The sequence below is a fragment of the Ovis canadensis genome, chromosome 2, assembly GCF_042477335.2.
Source record: "Ovis canadensis isolate MfBH-ARS-UI-01 breed Bighorn chromosome 2, ARS-UI_OviCan_v2, whole genome shotgun sequence".
Lineage (NCBI taxonomy): Eukaryota > Metazoa > Chordata > Mammalia > Artiodactyla > Bovidae > Ovis > Ovis canadensis.
The window spans coordinates 214,537,300-214,559,120 of record NC_091246.1 but is presented as its reverse complement, the minus strand read 5'-3'; the positions used below and the strand labels follow the sequence as shown (position 1 = coordinate 214,559,120).

Sequence of the window (21,821 nt, the reverse complement as noted above, 5' to 3'; positions counted from 1 at the left end):
ATATTTTACTATTTTTTTTATTCTTCAATTCTAGAAGTCTCTTCATGGAATTTCAGGAATCTGCAGGCAAGTAGGCAGACAAGATGGGGGAGCTTTCAGAAGCTGGAGCAGCATTCTCTACTTCCCACTCATTCCCTTCCCCCTGCTACCAGATTTTCTACATTTTCTAAGAGTAACCTATTTTCAGCCATTAAAAAAAATAACATATTGAATGTTAATAGAAACAAGACCATTCAAAATAATCAAAAGGTAGTGGCTTTTTAATGTGCTGGCTATTTGGGCTGCCAGTGACAGAGTCACTCCCCATTTCTGCAGTGTCCCCATATATGGTTGCCAGTGTAAGGACCTGCCTAGCTTATATAATGGAGGTCAGCCCATTTAAATTATTTAAGGGTGTCTGCAGAGAGAATACGCTTTCCTTGGTCTGTCCCATATTTCTCTTCACTTTGTCTCCTCCTTTACCATCTGTGCTTATTGAGGGAGGTGAGTCGGGCACAGATGCACGATTGGACCCAATAAGGTTTTAGAGGTAGAAGACTAGGGCACCCCATTATTAGTTTGGGCCTTGGGTCTTTTCCTTTCTTCCCTTCAAAAGTTATCTGTATTCAGGTTATATTCCTTTTATTTGCAAAATAAATAGAACTTATAATTTAAAATTCATTTTCTGTAAGTCACTCATCTGGTTTCAGCAGACATATACTTTAGGCTTCTTTTGTTGTTTCTGTCTTTAGAATGTATCTTCTCTCCGTTACTGTAATTGACATTTAACTTATGGAATTCAGTAAAATGAAAATTCCCTGTTTTAGGAAACAGGTTTGACATTTAATTTATGGAGTTCAGCATTGTGCATTGGAGAAGGAAATGGCAACCCACTCCAGTGTCCTTGCCTCGAGAATCCCAGGGACAGGGGAGCCTGGTGGGCTGCTGTCTGTGGGATCGCACAGAGTCTGACATGACTGAAGTGACTTAGCAGCAGCAGCATTGTGCATACTGTTGTCAAACAAACAAGGTAACATTTTTTTTAAATCCCAAATGTATTGGGATAGAATAGTTTGAACCATTTCACTAGTGAGCTAGAGCTGACAAAAGCTATCAGTCCTTTGGTGGTGGGCAGGAAGCCAAACACTGTCCTCAGTGGGGAAGGTTCTTTTCCTTCATGGGAGAGCATTGCCCACTTAAGTGTGTTATAGTGTCTAACATCTTCTGGAGCCTTTACAGTGTTCAGAACAGGATAATTTTGTAAGAAGGATAATAGCTGGTTCTAAGAAGATACTGTTACGTGAGAGAGGTTCTAGGAGTCTAATGGATGCCTTAAATAAAATATAGACTTACATAAACTGTGCCCTGATGACTAAAACCCAGGAAAATGGTTGATGCCACTACTTGTCCTAGTTTATAAGAGGCACAGTATGCAGTAGAAAATAGTTTAGAATAGCAGTGCAGTAGGCATGTTTAAACGTTTTCTGTCTTCGTTTTGTATGTTCATGTGGTTTAACATGACCTCACTGGAATTCATTAGTGTGATTATGAACCTACACATGGTGTTTGAATCCCCCAACTGCAGAATACACACTCTTCATCTGTCCTCCACCTCTGTTGTAGCAAGGAAAGAATGATTCCTCATGTCGAATTCTCAATTGGTCATGAGCTTATTGAATCCAGTATCGGTATTTTAAAAAGAGCAACAAAAGATACATCTCCCTTCTCTGATATAGGTAATAAGACATTTTATGTTCCTCATGCTCAGGAGAGAGTGTCAGAAAATCAATATGAATAAATTCAAGTACATAGAGGATTCAACCTATTCGAAAATGTAGTGTGTAGCAGAATGACGGTATGCATTATTAAATGTTTTTTGCTTCACTCACATGTAAATATTAGCATGAAGAAAAGGTACCATAGGTTACTTAAGAATTTAGGCAGAAGGCGATTTGCTGGCTTTTTTGTTTTTTGTTTTTTCGTTCTTTGTTGTTGTTGTTTAGTGTCTCAAGGCTTACAGCTAATCTGAATTTGAAACTAAATACTGTCATTACAGAAGATTTTTTTCTGAGTTCTTCCAATTTCTCTGGGGACAAAATAATGGCTGCTTGAAGCAGTGGAGAAACAGTAATTAGGGCAAATAGTAATACTGTGCATGATTGAGGAAAATGTGAGGAAAGGAGGGAGAAAATGCAACAGACAGACTTGTACAGCCTGTTACTAGGAAACCACATCAGCATTAAATACAGTGTGCTAATTGGCTATCCTTTTTCTGCCTGGGTACCAGCCTGGGCCTGCTACACAGCTGTTTCTGCTCCTTCTGGTTGCTAGGTAACTGCATCAATTTTTTTCTCCCTCTTTGTATTCTGGAGGCTAATTGGCTACTTCTGCTCCTGGTGTTGCTGCTGGGTACCAGTCTGGGCCTGCTGCTCTGCTGTTTTCCAAAGGGATTTAATGGGGGGAAGGGAGGAAAAAGGGAAAGAAAGATATGCTGGCAATTAATGGAGCATAAGTGCAAATTCTACACAGTGTCTGGCACCTGCGTCCCCTCAGCCTGCTTTCTCAACTAAATCCTTTTGCTGTGAAAACACATTAGAATCTTGAAGTCTTTCTTCTGCTTACCTTTTGAATATCGTTTAAAAGAAACAAGACATTTGAAGACTTATTACTTCAATGATGGATTTGATCTTCTTAAGAAAGAACTGGCAAGTCATTACACATCTATAGTTGATATGGGCACTAATAGAATTTGTGCAAACATGAACTTTCCTAACTTAGTAACAAAGCAGCATCTTTAACATCTTAAGAAGAGTGCCACTTTATCTCTTAAATGGAGCAAATTTCTTATAGCCATTCTTGATATCACACAGAGTATAAAGTAAGAAATCAAATGGACTAAAAGCAACTATAGGATTTTCCCAACTGTTTTATTCATGAAGAAGGAGTAGAGAGAAGCTTCTAGACCCATGACTTTCCATTATGGACATCATTCGTCTGATGTGTGCAGCACATGTCCTAAGTGCTTTTTGCTGATACATTACATCTACATAGAAATAAATACGTTTGCATACCTTATTTGTCTTTCCTTATAGGAAACAAACAAATGTGGTGCAAAGTAAACCCAGAGTCAGTTTTGTGATTTTTTTTAAGTGTAATTACTTTCTATATCATTGCATTTCCTATCTAAGTAGAGGTTTCTATTTCATCATTATTGAAATTCTCCCTGGAAGTGTGAGAAGGAAGATTCTGCAGAAGTGAAGTGATGCTTCAAGGAGGTTTCACTTTAAATGGTTGAGAAAGTGTATGTAAATTGAGGTCCCTTGAAGAGGCAACTTTGTCCCCCTGGGAAGGAGCTGTTTTATTGAGAAAACTCAGAGCATGTTGTGTGACTGTGCACAGAAATAGTTAGCAAAGGCAACTCTTACTCGGCGCTAATGGCTGGTACTGGCTTCCCATACTAATGAGATCTACCCTCCACTGTTGAAAGTGAAGCAGGAGAAGCTCTATTCTGAGCAGCAACCCTGTCACTAGTAGATCAGACCAGACTCTATAGAGTCATTTCTGCTCAAATTATCCTTAAAATAGGTAGAAGCCCTCACACAAGGATGATGGAGAGAAGAGTGCAGTGTTTATAGTTCTCAGGGCTGCCCCCATGGCTCAGCAGGTAAAGAATCCACCTCCAGTGCAGCAGATATAGGAGATGTGGGTTCGATCCGTAGGTCAGCAGCATCCCTGGAGGAGGGCATGGCAACCCACTCCAGTATTCTTGCCTGAAGAATCCTATAGACACAGGAGCCTGGAGGGCTGCCATCCATGGGGTCACACAGAGTTGGACACGAGTAAAGCGAGGTGGCACACACACACACACACACACATACCAGCACACATAAGCATGCTTTGGGGGTTGAGGGAATGAGATAGTCCACAGCGATTTCAAACTTTGCATTCTCCTCAATCACAAAACACCCTGGCATTGCTAATTCTCATCTACATAACAATGTTACTTCCTGTATGAGGTGCATCAGTTCACAGACCTGGAAAAGAGGAATCCGATGGCTGCTAGCCACCCTGCAGGGCTGCTGCTGTCCCAGATCTTGCTTTTGTGTGAATCAGAAAAAGGTGCCCTTCCATGGAGCAGGTGCAACCTGTACTTGGGTAGCAGAGCTAGCGTCAGCCCCCCTCACCCTTCAGCTGGACACCCGGTGCCCACTGCCTCAACATGGCTGCCTCCTCACCACAGGAGCTGATCCACTTGGCCGGCCTTCCCTAACCCTCCATGAACTTGAGAAGCTAATGAGGTTCCGGCAGGAGCATGAAAGTCCCATGACTGTTCAAGGGTGGATATTGGGACCTTCTCTTCAGTGGTTTGCTTCCAAGGTGGTGCAGTGTGGTAAAGGATCTGCCCGCAATGAAGGAGACACAAGAGAGGCAGGTTCCGTCCCTGGGTCGGGAAGATCCACTGAAGTAGAAAATGGCAACCCACTCCAGTAGTCTTGGCCTGAGCCTGGTGGGCTACAGTCCAAGGGGTCTCAAAGAGTCAGACACAACTGAGCACGTGTGAAACTCAGTGGCTAAAGAGGCCAGCCGTTATGTGTGAGAGGAAACCTTTCAGCCCAGCCACCAGCCCCAAATATGAGATCATTAGTTGCCTAATGTTGTGATTCTCAACTTGGGCCCATTTCCCCCGCACCGGGGACATTGGATGATGTTTGGAGATACGTTGGATTTTCACGTCTTTGAGGAGGAGGTGGTTGCTACTGGCTTCTGGTAGGTGGACGGCAGGGATGCTGGTCAGTCCACCACACAGTGCAATTCAGTGCACAGGACAGTTTCCACAGCAGACGCTCGCCGGGCCCCAAGTGTCCACAGGGCCGAGATTGAGAAACCCTGGCCTCACGCAACTTTAGCTGGCTTTCGCTTCTTCTCTTTGGGCTCCTCTGCACCTCTTGCAAAATATTTCTTCATCCTTTTAAGATTACTGACCACGTCTTGCCTTCCCTTTTGTGCTTTTTTTTTTTTTTTTTTTGATGTGGACCATTTTTTAAAGTCTTGATTGAGTTTGTTAAAATATTGCTTCTGTTTTGTGTTTTGGTTTTTCGGCCGAGAGGCATGTGTGATCTTAGCTCCTCCCAACCAGGGATCGAGTTTGCACTCCCTGCATTGGAAGGTGAAGCCCCGACCACTGGTCTGTCAGGGAAGTCCCCCTTTTGTGCTCTTATAAAAATTGACTAAGTATGACTGTTGTATAATTATTTCTTTTGGGTCTTAGAAGACGTTCTGTCCCCCCTCCCCCGTTATGATGTGAGGGAAGTCTCTCCACCTCTACCCAATGCTTAACTTCCTTGAATGAACATTCATTATTGTAGCTGCTCACAGGCAACATCCCCTCCCTTCTTGCTGAAGGCTTCTGACCTGTAACAATTTGAGATTTTGCTGAGGCAGGGGTTTAAATCACATGGGCTGCCAGGCTGGTAGGTGGAAGAGAGGCTTTTAGCCAGGAAATGGGTCCATCTGACCAGGCACTAATGATCGTTTTCTACCATCCTCTCACGTACAGCAGTCTTGCCAAACTGTAACAGTTGCTTCCTTATTGTCAAAGAGAAGGTTGATTGTTAGGGCAGAAATAAGGCTGAGAATAAATATTTTTAGTCAGAAAGTCGACCGGAATTTTACTGGGAAAACTGTATTGCACTGGTGTGTGCTATCTCAGTGCGTTTCCTATCATTCACGGCTGGGTTCACACCAGTACCGTGAGGCAAGAACCGTGAGGCATTTTGAGTTCTCAGGGAGAAAGGTGCTGCCTGAGGTGGGAGGATCTTAAGTGGCACTATCTAGTGGACACACACTGCAGGCTTGCGTTTGTCAGGAGATGTGAATCATGCATTGGCCCTTTCAGCTGCATTCACATGCATAGAAAATAACATTGTCAGACGTGTCATCCCCAGATACAATGGACAATATGCTATTATAATTGGGTGGCATTGTCCTTGCTGTTTGGAGATAATACTGCTGACATTATTCCTCTCATACATGTGAATGTGGCTGTAGGGAGAACGTGACATCTGTGTCTTTCACACAGATTAGCTTATCCCTTGCCACTTGGAGAGACTGCGATTAGTGAGCTGGCCTCCTGGGGTCACGGTGAGTGCCATGTTTTGGATCACAGTTGTTATCGGACCTTAGTTTTAGGTTCAGTAGGGAATTAGTAAGATTTATCTTGGTGACCTGAAGAGGCAGTGGTTATTTAGTTAGCTCCCCAGAGCAGATGTGCTAAAGAAAGGGTAGGCTGAGACCTTCCTACTCAGATTGGAAATGATGAAGGCAGGTGGGGACCAAGCCTGGGAATGGTTGCCTGAGCTTGATTGCTTTATCCAAGGAAGTGAGCAGCAAGATATCACTTACACTGATCGTCGTAGCTCACCAAGTGCTTTCACTTACCTCATTTTATTTAAGCCTCATTCACCTATGAGGTGTTCTTATTCCCATTTTATAGATGAGGAAACTGTGGCTCTGAGAATGATTTTTCAAAGATTTCTGTGATGAAGCCTAGTGTGTACCCCATTCTATTTGTCCTTTGGAAATCAGGTTTTTTGTGGGGCTAGAGGGAAGGGACTAAATTCAGACAGAATATAAATGAGTTTAGTTGTTTAGCAAAGTAAATGAGTTAATACTTACCATCCTTCTTGTCTCACACATATGCTTAGTAACTGATGAGTTGTTATCTTGGATCCAGTATGACAAAGTTAGAATAGATAAGAAAACTGAAGGATTGTCTCATCTAGTCCTATATTCGGTCTTGGTTGAACTTAATGATCTTTAATCTTGGTTTTGGGGTGTTTTTTTCGATTGTAAGAAATAAAGCTAGTTTTGAAAAACCCAACAAATGCAAAGCATTGATTCTCGAGATGATAGCTCAGTACTAATACACTTACATATTTAAGAAAATTTGAGGAGAGAAATAAATCATAAATAGGAACTTCTCTCCAATCCCTTAAAAGAATGCATTTTAGCAATCCTCTTTCCTTACTAAACTGTAAAATCCAAGTGGAGGTACCTTAGATAAGAGATGGGAGAAGCTATGGATGGATAGATCTTGGTGTGTAGGTTGCACGTTGCTGTCTTAGGCATACCAGGGCTTTGCTTGGGGAGTTTGAGCAAATAATTTGTGCTCTCATTTTTATTCGTATGATCCTCTTGGAGTTAAAATTATTTCTGTTTATCTCTTTTATTTTGCCACATTTTTTGGAGGATGTTTATGGATGTGTAAAATATCTTAAGGAGAAAAACACGTGGTCGATACAGAAATTAGAAATCCCCTAGTTAGCAGAGATCCCAACACAGGTGAAGATTCTGCTGCTGTGTGCAACAATCTTCCATCTGTATTCAGGAGGGCATGAGGTGGAGAAGAATAGCTGCTTTCTAGCATTCTGCCTTAAGGATCTACAGGAACCTCCGAGTGACAGGCATTTGCATTGTCTTCCAGAGATCTGAAGAGTGAAATGGTTTCAACACTGAAAGACAAATTCCTGGAAGGTGGCGGGAACAACACACGTGACCCCAGAGGGCTCTGCTTTTAGCGGATTGTTTGCCTGTGGATTTTCCTTTGTCTGATCCTGGTTTCCTGTGCATCTTTATATTTTCAGACTTACTTCCCTCTTCTATTTATTCTACCTGCCAAAGAATTGACCTAATAAATCATTAGAACTGGCAGGGCCCTCATCCTCACTTAATATGCGTCTCTTGCTTGCTTAGAATTTGCTGCTAAGCATTAGAATGCTTTCTAACCCATGTGTGTTTTTCCACTTCCCCACAGTCAGATCTTGAATTTTTTTTGTGATTTTCCTTGGTGTCCATCTTTTCCACAAAGAATGTTAAATAAGCAGTGACAGGGACTGGAAATAATCCTTTCAACTAAGGAAAACCTTTCATGCATCCTTCCCACTGCTGTCATTGCACAAGTTAGAAGAACTATAGGCACCAAGTTTGCGGGATCAATTACAACGAGCTCACTGTTAAACATTTTTTTTTTAATCTGTTGTGAGAAGAATAAAGCAATAATTAAAATTAACTGAACAGCTTTTGCTCTATTGAGGCGTTAAACCTTTGTGTAAACACAATCATATTGTGCAAACATGGGTCTTTTCACTTGGCTGATTTAGACAGTGAAACCACTGAAGTTTTGAGGTCTCTGGGTCAAGGGCCCTTTTTGACACAGTTTGAAAGGTCACCTGCTCATTTGTGTCTCCGCTGTGCTGCACACAGGGCCGGGAGTGGGTCTGATTCCTTTCCCCCCTGCGGCACAAAGCGGAGCCGGCTGGCATTTGGCAGACTGTGGGTCTGAGACCAGCACACAAAGCCGGAACGCTTCCCACGGGGCGTGGGGGTGTGTGTGTGTGAGGGCAGACACTGGTGCCTCCCGGCCCCTGGGGCCCAAGCAGTGAACTGGTTTGAGCATGGAGAAAACAGCAGTTATAAAATATAAATGTGTTTATTATTACACTGGGCCCCATGCTATATAATTTTACACATACTCATATTGGTGATTTGTGGCTGCAGCTCTGTATGGAGAAGCTTGCTAATTCACCCAAATTGATAGGGAGGACTCTGAAGATGATCAAACTGGAAGGAGCAGTAACTGAGAAAAAATGGTCTCCTAAACAAAAGAAAAAAAATTGTGCCTGCTATGTCAGAGGCATCCTTTGTTCATTTATTTTGATAAGCAGAGCTTCGCCTTAATTATTCACGCTAATGCTTGCTCTGAGAGGAGTGTCCCCCACGTGTCCTGGCAGCCTGGCTCAGTGCTGGGTGCTCTGGGAGATTAATGCCAAAACACCCAGCCCAGCTTTTCTTGAGCTTTTCTTGAGATGGTGTTGTGAGAGGTGAAGACAGGTTTGGGGATGGTAGGTGTTGAATGGGTTGGAGAAGAGAAGAAAAGAGGGGATGTCCCAGCCCCAGTTTGGGGCACTCCTGTGCAAATCAAATCACCCTGAACCTTCCCAGGGTGGGTGGTGATTTTCCCATCCAAGGGATGAGAAACAGAAGCCTGGGAAAGCCCAAGGGTACCCAACTAGAGAGGGGCTGAGCTGACTTCTGAGTCAGAGTCTGACTCCGGAGCCCATTCTCCTGCAACATTCTGCAGGGTTTTCTAGGAAAGAAGCCAGGAAGGGGCACAGGAGCAAACCGCTACCCCCCCCGCCCCACCTCCACTGCAGTCCATCCCATTTGCTCTGCATTCAGCCCATTTCCTGATCTTAGCAGCAATTATCATCATTTCCTACAGCTTTCCCAAGTGATTCTTGTCTTGGCAGAATCTTGAGTTACTTCTTCTGGGAGCTCTTCAGAAGGAAAGCACTTTGGAACAGCATGCGCTAGTTCCCAAGTACTCAGAGCATCCATGATTCATGCCTCCTGCAGAGGAAGCTTCATGCAGACACAGCGCTGAGGCCCTGGGATGACTGGATGGGCCGTTTTTTCTTGGATGTATAATTACTAGAGGGTGGTACCAAATGGCCCAGCCACTCTATTCATAGCAGAGCCTTGGGAAGCATCTCTGTACACAACCTTTTGTTTCCCCCTTATTCAGTCGTTTTCTATAGTTTCTAACTATGTTTTTTATTTGTTCAGCTCTCCGCCTCTCTGCTGCTAGGAGTAGTGCCATCCGTGTTCCAGCCACCATCTTCTTTCTCCCAGATGGTTGTAGAACATCCAAGAGGGTCTCTCTCGTCATCTCATTTCCCTCTGCAGCCCATTCTCCATTTTGTAGTCAGGGTGATATTTTAAAGATTCAAATCTGATTGTGCTATATGCCTCTGCTTAACAGCTCAAGGTGGCTGCCATTGTTTTTAGCATCCTGTCCAGATTCTTAAACGTGGTGTATGAGACCACTGTCCGATAGAAATATGTAATACAAACCACGTGTACTTTATTTAAAAAGTGATTAACTATACTAATTAATTTTAGTACTAGACTTTAATTTCCACATCATCAATATTAACATTTATTAATGAACACTTTACATTTCTTTCCATAGTAAGTCTTTGATACCCAGCATGTATATTACATTTAGAGTGATCTTTATTTATATTGCTCACATTTCAAATGTGAGCCAGATGGGATAAATGGCTTCCAAATTGGACCAAGCGGTCTGGCCGCTGCCTGATCCTCTCTCCCCATTGTGTCTCTCCCCCAGCTGGACTCACGCTCCAGATACCTATCTTTGGCTTTCTAGGCTAGATGTGGGAGATGTGCCAGAAGGTAAGAGTTGGAGGAACCAGCCCAATATGGAGCCTTCTTCAGGCTACCTTTGAACCTGCAGGGCCTTCAGAAAGTCAGAGGTATGGGTTAAGAGTGAAGTCCTCCCTTGTCATTGGCCTTGGGGGTTTCTATTTTGGTTTATCTAGGGCTGAACTGATGCTTTTTTGGGAAAGTGAAGGGAATGAAGTGGAAAACCACTGGTGCAGTTGATATGTGGTATCGACTTTGACTGCCTACCCCACACAGAGGTCCTGCAGTGAGTAGTAGCATTATATGAGCTAAAGATGAGACCATGGGACCTTACAGGAGTGAACAAGGGGTGGTTCACACCTCTGGCTTCTAGTTTCAATAGATAATATTCCTTCACTTATTCATTTTAAAATGGTTAGAACAGCTATTGTGTGGGTGCCTCTAAAGATTTGTGACATTCTTTCCAGTTGAAAGATGTATTTTATCAGAAAATATTTCCAAAAGGAATATGAACATTTATTTTTATTGTTGACATTTAAATAAGAGGCAGAGTGAGATAGAAGGTATCATGTGGACTCTGAAGATAAGATTGCCAGGGTTTAAATCTGTGCCACTTTCAAGCTGGTGAACTTGGGCTGAATTTCTTGGTCTCTCAGTTTCTCATCTATAAAATGGGGGAGGTTGATGGCCTGTATCTCATAGGGCTGTCGAGAGGATTAAAGTAGAGAATAGCCCTTAGTGGCTTGAAGTGACAACACATAATGAGTGCTCAGTACATATTAGCCAATAGCTTGTTTCCCCAAGATTTATAAACCATCATTATCAATTGAGGATTGATAGGATTGGGCCACAAGTCTTGGCTCAGGATGATCATTCAAGATGTTTTCTCAGGGAAGATACATTTATTGTCTGTCTGTATATACAAATGTTTTGTGTTTTTCTCTCTCACTTGGTTCCCTACTATGTGTGTGTGTGTGTGAGGAAGGGAAATAGAGACATCTCATCAGGGTTTGATTTTGCCATCCGTGTATCCAAGAGAAAAAGTCGAACATATTTCAGTGGATGAGGTGTGAGACATGGTGAAATACATACCATGTGTTAGTGGTATATGGACTATGAGCTATTTTTCTATTAAAAAGGTTTTGCTCTTTGGTCCAAACACTTTGTCTTTCTAATCAATGACACAGTACCAGTTGAGAAGTAGGGGCTTAGGGTGATATCTCTGATCATTAAATGGAAGACGAGCCCTAGGAGGTGGTCTGCTCATAATACTATAACACTGATCTCTAACCATCTTAGGTAGAAACAGGTGATTGCAGGCCGTTTACTTACCAGGATGGTATGTCTGGGCACTCAGCATTGGTATGAGCCACCTTGCATAAAGAAGGAAGTTTATTTGGGAATATTTTAATAATAACTTTGTTTGCATGGTGTTTTATAGTATACAAAGCACTTGCCCAGACGTCATCTGTCTCAGACTTCATAGTAATCCTGTGAGGCCAACTCCAAAGAAATTAGCCCCGTTTGGCAGAGGAAGAAAGTGAGAGTATGCAACTTTCTAAGATTAAATAGTAAGTAGAAAGAGTCAGGTTAGAACCCAGGTCTCCTGATTGCAAGTCGTGTATGTGAGTCAACACATAAGTGTGTTGTGTGTGTGTTCTACGCTACTTGCAAGCATGATACTCCATTTTCAGAAGTTCTGGCAACCTTTCTGAATTAAAAAAAAAAAGTGAGATTGAAATGTAAAATAAGGTTTGTACTGTGGGTTTTCCATTTGGGCATGTATCATTTTCATTCATTGGTTTTTATTACCCTTTGAATTAATAAGAACATAAATGAAGCTATTTGTGACAGAAACCCAAGCTAACAGAGATTTAAAGAAGATGGAAGATTTTTTCTCTTTGAGTCCAGGCTCCCAGACAGGTGTTTTCTGAGAAGCAGTCAAAAGCCCAGACTCCTTCTGTCCTGTTGGTTCCCATCCCTGGGGTTTTTGCCCTTAAGAAATAGCCAATATCCATGCAATTCAAGATGGCTATTCCCAGGCCTGCTTTCCAGGCATCTAGTTTTCATGCAGCTATTTGGAAAGTGGGAATGGGAAAGGATGTCCCAACCTTTAAAGTACAACATGGAGTGGCACTTTTCACTTCTACTCTCATCTCACTGGCCAGAACTTAGTTATATGTTGACATGCAACTGCAAAGAAGTTGGGAAATGGAATCCTCATTGTAGATGGTAAGGGGCCCAGCTAAAATCTGGGGAGTCTCTTATGATAAAAAAGGGGAGAATGAATATAGAAGGACAACTGGCTGTTGCTTCTCTGTCCTTAGTCTTAAGAATAGTCTCTTTTAAAGACATTTAAGCATGAAGCACTTGGGTTCAGAAATTCTAAATGTATAATAGGATAAGAAAAAAAAATCCGAGTGCATTTTAGTTTGTAGCACATTGCACAATCCAAATAACTGCAGGAAAACTAGGTTCCTGTGATATGCCAGAAGTTCTGAATGGAAATTTAATTTACATTTTGCATTTTATGAGAATATTGCATTGTTGGCATAATATGAAGTAACTGGGAAATGAATAACTTTGACATAGTAAGCCTGTAGGGTCAAATTAACCTCATCTTAATATTCTTGCACATTTTTTCCCTTCCAAAGTATAAAGTCACATTGCATTGACATTTTTGTCCCAGGATGAAAATTTAGTAGGAGAGTGAAAAGTATTTTGTAGCTATGGGTTTAGCACAGACAAAATTAAGACTGTTTGAGGTTAGAGGTATATAGGCTGACAGATTGTGTGGGGGTGTTTTTACATATGTGGGTGTCAATATGTTTGTGCTGAATTGTTTGCAGATTTGAGGGGAGGTGGGTGCGTGCGTGTGTGTGTGTGTGTGTTATTATAGACTCCATGGGTAGCTTCAATCATTGTGTTTTCTTCCTAATTCCTACTACAGAGCAACAGAAAGAGAGTGTAGGAGGATCTAGGTTACAGAGTTTTGAAGGAAGATTTGAATAAGGACTAGTCATAGGATGCATGTTTGTTCAATCAAATTCATCAAGAGTGTGTGGAATGTCTCCAGTATTCTAAGTCTTGGAAATACTAAGGTGAATAAACCCAGCCTCTGCCCTTGAAGAGACCCGTCTATGAAGCTACAGCATGTAAACAGATCACTCAAGTAGTAAGATAAGACTCTTCTAAAAGAAGTTTCAGGAGCAGAGAGGAAGGGGTGCCCACCTCTATCAGAGCTGGCATAGAATCACTTCCCCGAGAAGGTGCTTTGTGAGGTCCTTGTGCCGCACATTAGATGAGGCTCTGAGGATCCGGCTATGTAAAGACATGGGCTTTGTCCCCAAGGCAGTCAGCCTCCTGTGAGGGGGTGGTAGTATGTCATCAAGGCCCCGAAGGGTGTGGTTCTTACCTCCGCTTCAGGCCATTCTTGGAATTCTTCATATCCTCATCCTTTACCTCAGCTATGACAACCCTCTGTTCCCCATCTCTGGCCCTGTGCATCTCATGTTCCTGCTTCCTGAAATGTCCACTGTCCTTGTCCCCGACATCCTTCAATTTTCAGTGAGACGTCTCTTTTCTGGGAAGCCTTCCCCGATGGTTCTGTGGAGTCTTGGGGATGACCTTTTCCACACATCCACGCACTGATCAGACACATCGGACCTTGGGTCATTTGTGTGCACTTGTAGGGCTTCCCCACCTGGGAGTTCTTCTGACACAGAGACCCTTGCTGCTTTAATCTCTAGCACGTTCATTGCTCAGTGCATATTAAAATCAAGAATTAATATTAGTTAGATCCATGTTGTCACACTGAAGAGGCCAATGGTATTTTTCACCATCAGTGTGTTAGGCCGGAAGTCTTGCTATTTAACTTTGCCTGCTCACCTGCAAACAGAGATGAGGTGTGTCGGAAACAAAGCCTGTTAGGGCTTGTTCATCTGGAAGACAGTATGTTACTGTTGATTTCTGATTGATCACTGACCCATTCATTAACAGGTGCCATACTGAGTGCATATAACGTGCCTGAGCTGGTGCTGGACAGTGGGTGATGACGAAGAGGCAAGTGAGAAAGCATCCAGCCCTGTACCCAGACACACGTTGGATACTCAGTTGAATTTATTGAGTTGGAGGTGTTGGATGTCCCTGCTTTAAAAGCAATTTCCATGTAATGTGGGTAGGGAAAAGTAGGGTAAATGATCAAGGCATGAAAGGATAAATATCTACAGGAAATAGCAAAAAGTGGCCAGAGAATGAAAACTCAGACAAAGCTACAGGTTTCTGAGGGAATAAATGCTTGGGCTGGGGTGGTGTGTAGAAGACATGTCCTGAGTAGATGACATCCCAGGAAGCAGGATGGGCTGGGGTGACGTGTAGAAGACACGTCCTGAGTAGATGACATCCCAGGAAGCAGGATGGGCTGGGAGGGCTGCTTGGGGATGTTGGAGAGTGAGGGGTTTGTGGAAAGAGTAGTGGATAGATGAGGCTAGATAAAGAAGTGAGATGGTTTTGTGGACATTTCTTCTTAAGTCCAGGCAGTGGTATTTGAAGAGCATCTTGTTTAGGTTATCAGTTGTCAAAGTAAGAAACTACTATTTTCCTTTTGTGTTAGTCTTTTCTTAAACTTCATACCTGGATAAGGTACATATTTGGGATGCTTTATTTAGTGGGAAAATTAAGTTTCTGGAAAAAAAAAACAAAACTGGGGTTAATCTTGGAAGAGAGTTAAGTTATATAGACAAATTGATGTTTTAAATCTTGACTCAAAATCTCTAGGGAATTGGATTCATATCTATTAAACTTGAATGGTAACTGGTCCAGGGGTGGGCCCATGTCTCCATCACCTGTATGTAAATGATCAAATTTGGGCTTTTTGAGGATTGATAAAGTTACCTTTTTGTTTATTGATTTAAGGCAAATTACCTTATCAAATATTGATTTGCTTAGGCCACCTCTCTACCATCTCTACCGTCTACATTAGGGAATAACAATTAATGATTGCATTAGCTTAATCAGAACAAATTCAAGATGCTGACACTAGTCATTAGATAATTACCAAAGTCAGATCTAACATGGTTTTTGGATTATCCACTTTTACGGGTTTTGTATACCACTGGTTCTTCTCTTTTCATGTATACCACCTGTGTAGCAGAAAATTAATTCTGTACTCTAATATTAAGTGTTTTGAGCTTATTTTTTCATTAGGAAAAAAGGAAAATTACAGTTATTCTAAGACAGTAGACTGGGCATCATCAACTGATGTGATATGTGCCAATTGATGACTGCCATGTGTCTGGGATCTGGTCAGATGTGTTTAAGCCTCCCCTCCCTACACCCTGGTACTGGACCTCCATATATCTGTTTTTGCCATGAATCCCAGATACACAGTCCTCTCCCAGTGTCCTCAGGCTCCCCCAAATCCTCCCCAATATCAGGTCTACTCTCCTTCAAAGCTCTGGCTCCACAGTTACTCTTTGTCTTACTACTTCCCTCCATACAAGAATAAATTCCTCTTTGGAGAAATGTCTATTTAGTTCTTTGGCCCATTTTTTGATTGGGTCGTTTATTTTTCTTGTGTTGAGCTGCAGAAGTTGCTTGTATATTTTTGAGATTAGTTGTTTGTCAGTTGCTTCATTTGCTATTATTTTCTCCCATTCAGAAGGCTGTCTTTTCACCTTGCTTATATTTTCCTTTGTTGTGCAGAAGCTTTTAATTTTAATTAGATCCCATTTGTTTATTTTTGCTTTTATTTCCAGCATTCTGGGAGGTGGATCATAGAGGATCGTGCTGTGATTTATGTCTGAGAGTGTTTTGCCTATGTTCTCCTCTAGGAGTTTTATAGTTTCTGATCTTACATTTAGATCTTTAATCCATTTTGAGTTTATTTTTGTGTGCGGTGTTAGAAAGTGATCTAGTTTCATTCTTTTACAAGTGGTTGACCAGTTTTCCCAGCACCACTTGTTAAAGAGATTGTCTTTACTCCATTGTATATTCAAGCAAGACAGGGAAAGAGACACAGATGTGTATAACGGACTTTTGGACTCAGAGGGAGAGGGAGAGGGTGGGATGATTTGGGAGAATGACATTCTAACATGTATACTATCATGTGAATTGAATCGCCAGTCTATGTCTGATGCAGGATGCAGCATGCTTGGGGCTGGTGCATGGGGATGACCCAGAAAGATGTTATGGGGAGGGAGGTGGGAGGGGGGTTCATGTTTGGGAATGCATGTAAGAATTAAAGATTTTAAAATTTAAAAAATAAAAAACTAAAAATAAAAAACAAAAAAAATAAATAAAAATAAAAATTCCTCTTGGAGAAAGCCTGGGCCTAGGTAATGTTATAGGAATTTTAATAAATATTCAAAAACCATTAAAAAAAAAAAAGAATAAATTCCTGCCGATTTTCACTTGAAGTTTTACACCTGTGTTCCCAGCCTCTGAAACATATTGCATCTTTGGGGGGAAGGGGTGCTGTTCTACGTTGGTTTGCTTCTGAAGGGCACACTCTTGTATTAGAGATATTGTTACTCTTACAGTGGCTTGGTGATTCTTTTCATGTCAGTTAATGTTATTTGTGGCTAAAGTTACACTGTTTTTCTTGTCATTCTTAAAATTAAATTTTTTAAAATGATTGAAAAATGAATACTTTAGTCATGGTTATAGTAATAGACTGTTCCTGCATGGATCTTTTGCAATCATACTATCTTTATATTTGAATGTGAAAATTGAAGATTCACCATGAGTTTGAAATTTATAGGTCTTAATCAAATTCCTACCTAAATATCACATTGAATTGTGGGAACCTGATTTACAGAGTAATATCTTTATTGCTAAATGGAAGAAATGTCCTATGAATTAATTTCAAATAATTCACATGGTGTAGTTATGGTGACATAGAAAGAGACAAATGTTTTAACAACTTTTCAAACCTAATTTCTATCTAGTTTTTAACTTTATTGTAACTTTGGTAATCACTAAAATGTACTTCGGTTTCCAAATTGGTATTAAACTTTCTTTGAATTTATCCTTAAAAAGCTGATAAAACTATTTGTAAAAATTAATATTGGGTGATAACAACCAAATTAAACCAGTGAGAATCAAAGCAAAATAAGAAAAAAATACAGAAAACATTAACCATGTTGCCAGAAAATAGTTTAGATCCCCACAAGTAAAATATGAGAAACTACTTGTTTTAAAACTTGAGCACATATAATTTAAGGTATGAGTGTTGAGGTCTGAATTTTTAAATGAGTTTATAATAGTATGAGAATTATTCTCTTAAGAGTTGCAGGAGTTTGTTTTTGTTTTGTTGGGGGAATGGAATTAATTGTACCTCACTGAAAATATTAGAATACTATATACATTTTGATGAAATTTTTAAAAAATCAATTTGACTTTGAGAATATTGTGATACTCCTAGCCTTAGGGGAAAGTAAAAGTGCCCTCAGTCATGCCCAACTCTTTGTGACCCTATGGACTATAGTCCATGGAATTCTCCAGGCCAGAATACTGGAGTGGGTAGCCTTTCCCTTCTCCAGGGGATCTTCCCAGCCCAGGGATCAAACCCAGGTCTCCCGCATTGCAGGCGGATTCTTTACCAGCTGAGCCACAAGGGAAGCCCAAGAATACTGGAGTGGGTAGCCTATCCCTTCTCCAGCAGATATTCCCATCCCAGGAATTAAACCGGGGTCTCCTGCACTGCAGGCAGATTCTTTACCAACTGAGCTATGGGAGACATGCTGCAGTATCTAAAATACTTATATTGGAATCACAGGTTATACACTTGCAAAAATTCTAATTGCTGAGAGCTGTACAAGCTCCAGCATCTGTGATGGTTGCTGACCAATTACAGGACCAATCCACTCTTCCTTCAGCATTTCAAACAAATTCACCAAGAATCTGACAGTTCACCTCCAAAAGGAATGTTTTGGAAAAAGTATGTTAGTTGCTCATTTGTGTCTGATTCTTTGTGACCCCATGGACTGTAGCCCGCCAGGCTCCTCTGTCCATGGACTTCTTCAGGCAAGAATACTGGAGTGGGTCGCCATTCCCTTTTCCAGGGGATCTTCTCCACCCAGAAACCGAACACGAGTCTCTTATGTCTCCTGCATTGGCAGGTGATTCTTTACCACTAGCACCACCTGGGAAGAAGTCCCCAAAGATTTGTTTCATCCTGTGTATTTCCTGGCTGTGTTTCACAAAGCTTGGTGGGTCTGAGGAGTAATTTGGTGCGATGCTTAGGCTCCAGCTTAAGTCTCGTGGAGGAACCCTTGTGCCCTTGCCTTGCAGATAGAGGGGACACTGGTCTCTGTTCCCATAGTCTTCCCTGGCCTCCTGCACATCTGTGAACTCCCTTTTGACATCACCATCATCGTCAAAACCCTTTATCTATCTGGGACTTTGTAATTGACCAGTCACTTCTATGTATTGGATTCCACTGAGTCTTCATAATGACAAGGGAAGCAGGACAGATCTTTTAAAATATCTTTTCCACCCTGGTGGTTCAGACGGTAAAGTGTCTGCCTATAATGCGGGAGACCCGGGTTTGATCCTTGGGTCGGGAAGATCCCCTGGAGAAGGAAATGGCAACCCACTCCAGTACTCTTGCCTGGAAAATTCCATGCACAGAGGAGCGTTGTAAGCTACAGTCCGTGGGGTCGCAAAGAGTCAGACACGACTGAGCCACTTCACTTCACTTCAAGAACCGTAAGTTGGGATGAAGAAGTTAACTGACTGTACAGGCCATATTGCTGATATGTAGCAAAGCCAGAATTAGAAGCATCTGTTTTTGGAGGTCTAGTCCATTTTTCTCCACCAAACCAGTAATTCAGGTTTCACTGAGACATCACCTACCCTGATGGTCCTAGAGAGTCGTAGGGATGGTCTCCTCCACACATCCACACACAGGCGTTTATTGGGTTCGTATTATCTGTGTGTACACATGGGGTTTCCCAATCTGGGAACGCCTCTAATGCTGAGACTTTTTCACTTTAGTCTCCAACGCTGTCATTGCTCAGTGCATCTTATTAATAGAATCAATAATTTAGGTTGGTTGCATCCAGATGGTCACACTGAAGAGGTTGATGATATTTTCACCATCAGTGAGTTAGATCAGAAGTTTCATTATTTGACTTGACCTGCTCACACGTGAACAGAGATGAGGTATTTTGGTGATGATGCATGTTAGGGTTTGTGAATCTGGAAAGCAGGGTAGTAACGTAGCTTTTGGGCTGGGCATTGGGAAGAGTTTAGAAAGGATGAGCCCTTACGCTTGAATTAATGGTGGGAATTCCACGTAGAAGATATATTTTAACCTGTACTGTCCAAAATAGAAATATATGTAAGCTCTATATGTGACTTAAATTTTTCTAGTAACCACATTTTCAAGAAGTAAATAGAAATAGTGATAATAATTTTAACAATATACATTAACTAACCAAAAGTGTGAAATATTCTTTACATTGCTTCAATTTTTAAATTTTAATTAAAATTAAGTTAAAAGTTCAGCTCTTTAGTTGCCTTAGGCTCACTTTAAGTGCTCACAGCCATATATGCTTCGTAACTACTGCACTGGACACCACAGGTGTCAACAGTTATGGGATTAAGTAAAAATCCTTTCTCACCTCTCTCCACGTTCTAAAATAGGAGCTATAACTACTTAAGGACATAAAGTTTAAATTCTAAATTATAGATTTTTAAAGAACCATTTTAAGGTGGTAATCCAGGCAATGAAGGGGCTTCCCAGGTGGCCCTAGAGGTAAAGAACCCACCTGCCAATGCAGGAGACATGAGTTGCAGGTTCGATCCCTGGGTTGGGAAGATCCCCTGGAGGAGGGCATGGCAACCCACTTCAGTATTCTTGCCTGGAGAATCCCATGGGCAGAAGAGCCTGATGGGCTACAGTCCAAGGGGTCGCAGAAAGTCAGACACAACAGAAGCAACTAAGGACACATGCACGCCAAGCGATGAGGAGTTAACCTAACCTAGGGCAGTTTTTATTTTATTAGTTGTTTTAAAAATTTTAAAAATAGAGTAAATGTTTGCTTGCTCTGTAAAGTGACTAGTGCTTTTGGTAAATTCAGTAACTCGGGTCGTAGCATCTATTTTGGCCTTTGGATGAGCAAGTGATTAATGAATGAAAAGAATCAACATATAGCGTAAATAAAAGAGTATGTGTTTTATTTTATGTAGTCATTAAAATAAATGCTTTTGAAATTATGGACAATAAAGTCCTTGTCTCATTTTTCCATCAGTCACCTAAAGAAAGTATTTAAGATTCATCTGGAATCTAAGAGGAACTCTGAGACAGTTTTCCAAAGCAGAGTTAAGAACTTGGAGTATTTTCTTGTTGTAGCAGGTACCCCCTGAGAAGGAATTGCCAAACTATGGAGTGATGTTTACTGGTACTCTTTTTTCCAATGTTAAGAAAGCGTAGTGACATTTTCTCTCTCAATGTCTTTATTCCCCAGGTAGCTTAAATTCTCTAGTGCTGCTGAGTGTGATGTGAAAGCAATTGATAGGTCTTTGCTGGTTCCCTCTAGATGTACTCAGTAGCAATATAAACTCATTACAGAGTATTCTTCCTCCTTTCCATTTTGCTTTTCTATTTCCTGATCCTCAGAATTACAAATTCCTAATCCAAGTCCTAAGGGGACTAGGACCCTAACATGCCTAGACAACAGAAATCTAGTAGCTACATTTTTTTAAAAAAGAAAAGTAAATAGATGAAATTAGTTTTAACTGAAACCTGGGTACGTCAAGGTCCTAGTCTCCTTAGGAATTGGATTAGGAACTTGAAATTTTCAGATCAGGAAATGAATGCAAAAAATATGCATTAGCAATGTCTATTTTCAAGAGACTTTTAATGCAAGATTCTGATACCTGTTCATACTTCATGCTTCATACTTCATACTTCATGTCTTTGTCTTAAAGGCAAATGTATAGTGCAATACATTTGACATATCACTTATACTCTCCCAGACTCATCTTCAGTGAGAACTTTAAAAATGAATTCCATAAAATGACGCACATGGTTTCCCAGAGGAGATGTTGCTCAGGAGACCGATCCCAGGCGTGAGTTGAAGGTTACAGGAAGATTTTCAGGATACTCCTTTTTTAGGCTCAGGTGGATAGGGAAGAAGTGGGGAGTGATGAATGATGGTAAAGGAATACTTAATCCATTGTAGAGTTTCACACTGTGGTCTCTGACACAGAGTATGGCCGGGTTTAAACAAGCCAGCAATCATTTTCTGCTCTTAAGTCAGGTCAGAACATAGAGAGGGACTGAGATCACTTAGACCTCCTGCTCCTCTGTGTGGACTTGGGTCTTTGTTGCAAATCAGAAAGGATGCCTCATTCATGCAGTGTGTTCTACAGGGTTGAGCCAGGCCCCACGTTGGTACTATTGGTATCACAACAAACAAAAGAGATGCCTGCATGAAGCTTATAGTCTCCTAGGGGAAGCAGACGGTACTGCACACAAACAATATGCAATCTCATTTCAAAGCGACTCAGTTCAGTACCGTCACTCAGTCGTGTCCAGCTGTTTGCGACCCCAAGGATTGCAGCACACCAGGCCTTCCTGTTCATCACCAACTCCCGGAGTTCACTCAAAC

The 21,821-nt window shown here is 41.4% G+C and overlaps 1 protein-coding gene across 6 annotated transcripts in view; it reads left to right on the top strand.

Annotated features, from left to right (window-relative positions):
- KLF7 (KLF transcription factor 7) overlaps positions 1 to 21,821 on the top strand; it is a 99,421-nt gene that overhangs the window by 63,517 nt on the left and 14,083 nt on the right. The window contains exon 4 of one of the 6 annotated variants that reach the window (XM_069574497.1): positions 7,463 to 8,651. The exons of the other annotated variants lie outside the window; for them this stretch is intronic. Within the exon in view, the coding sequence (XP_069430598.1) occupies positions 7,463 to 7,470 (8 nt within the window). The 3' untranslated portion in view covers positions 7,471 to 8,651. Of the gene's footprint in view, positions 1 to 7,462; positions 8,652 to 21,821 lie in introns of those variants that run through there. 6 annotated transcript variants of the gene reach the window in all.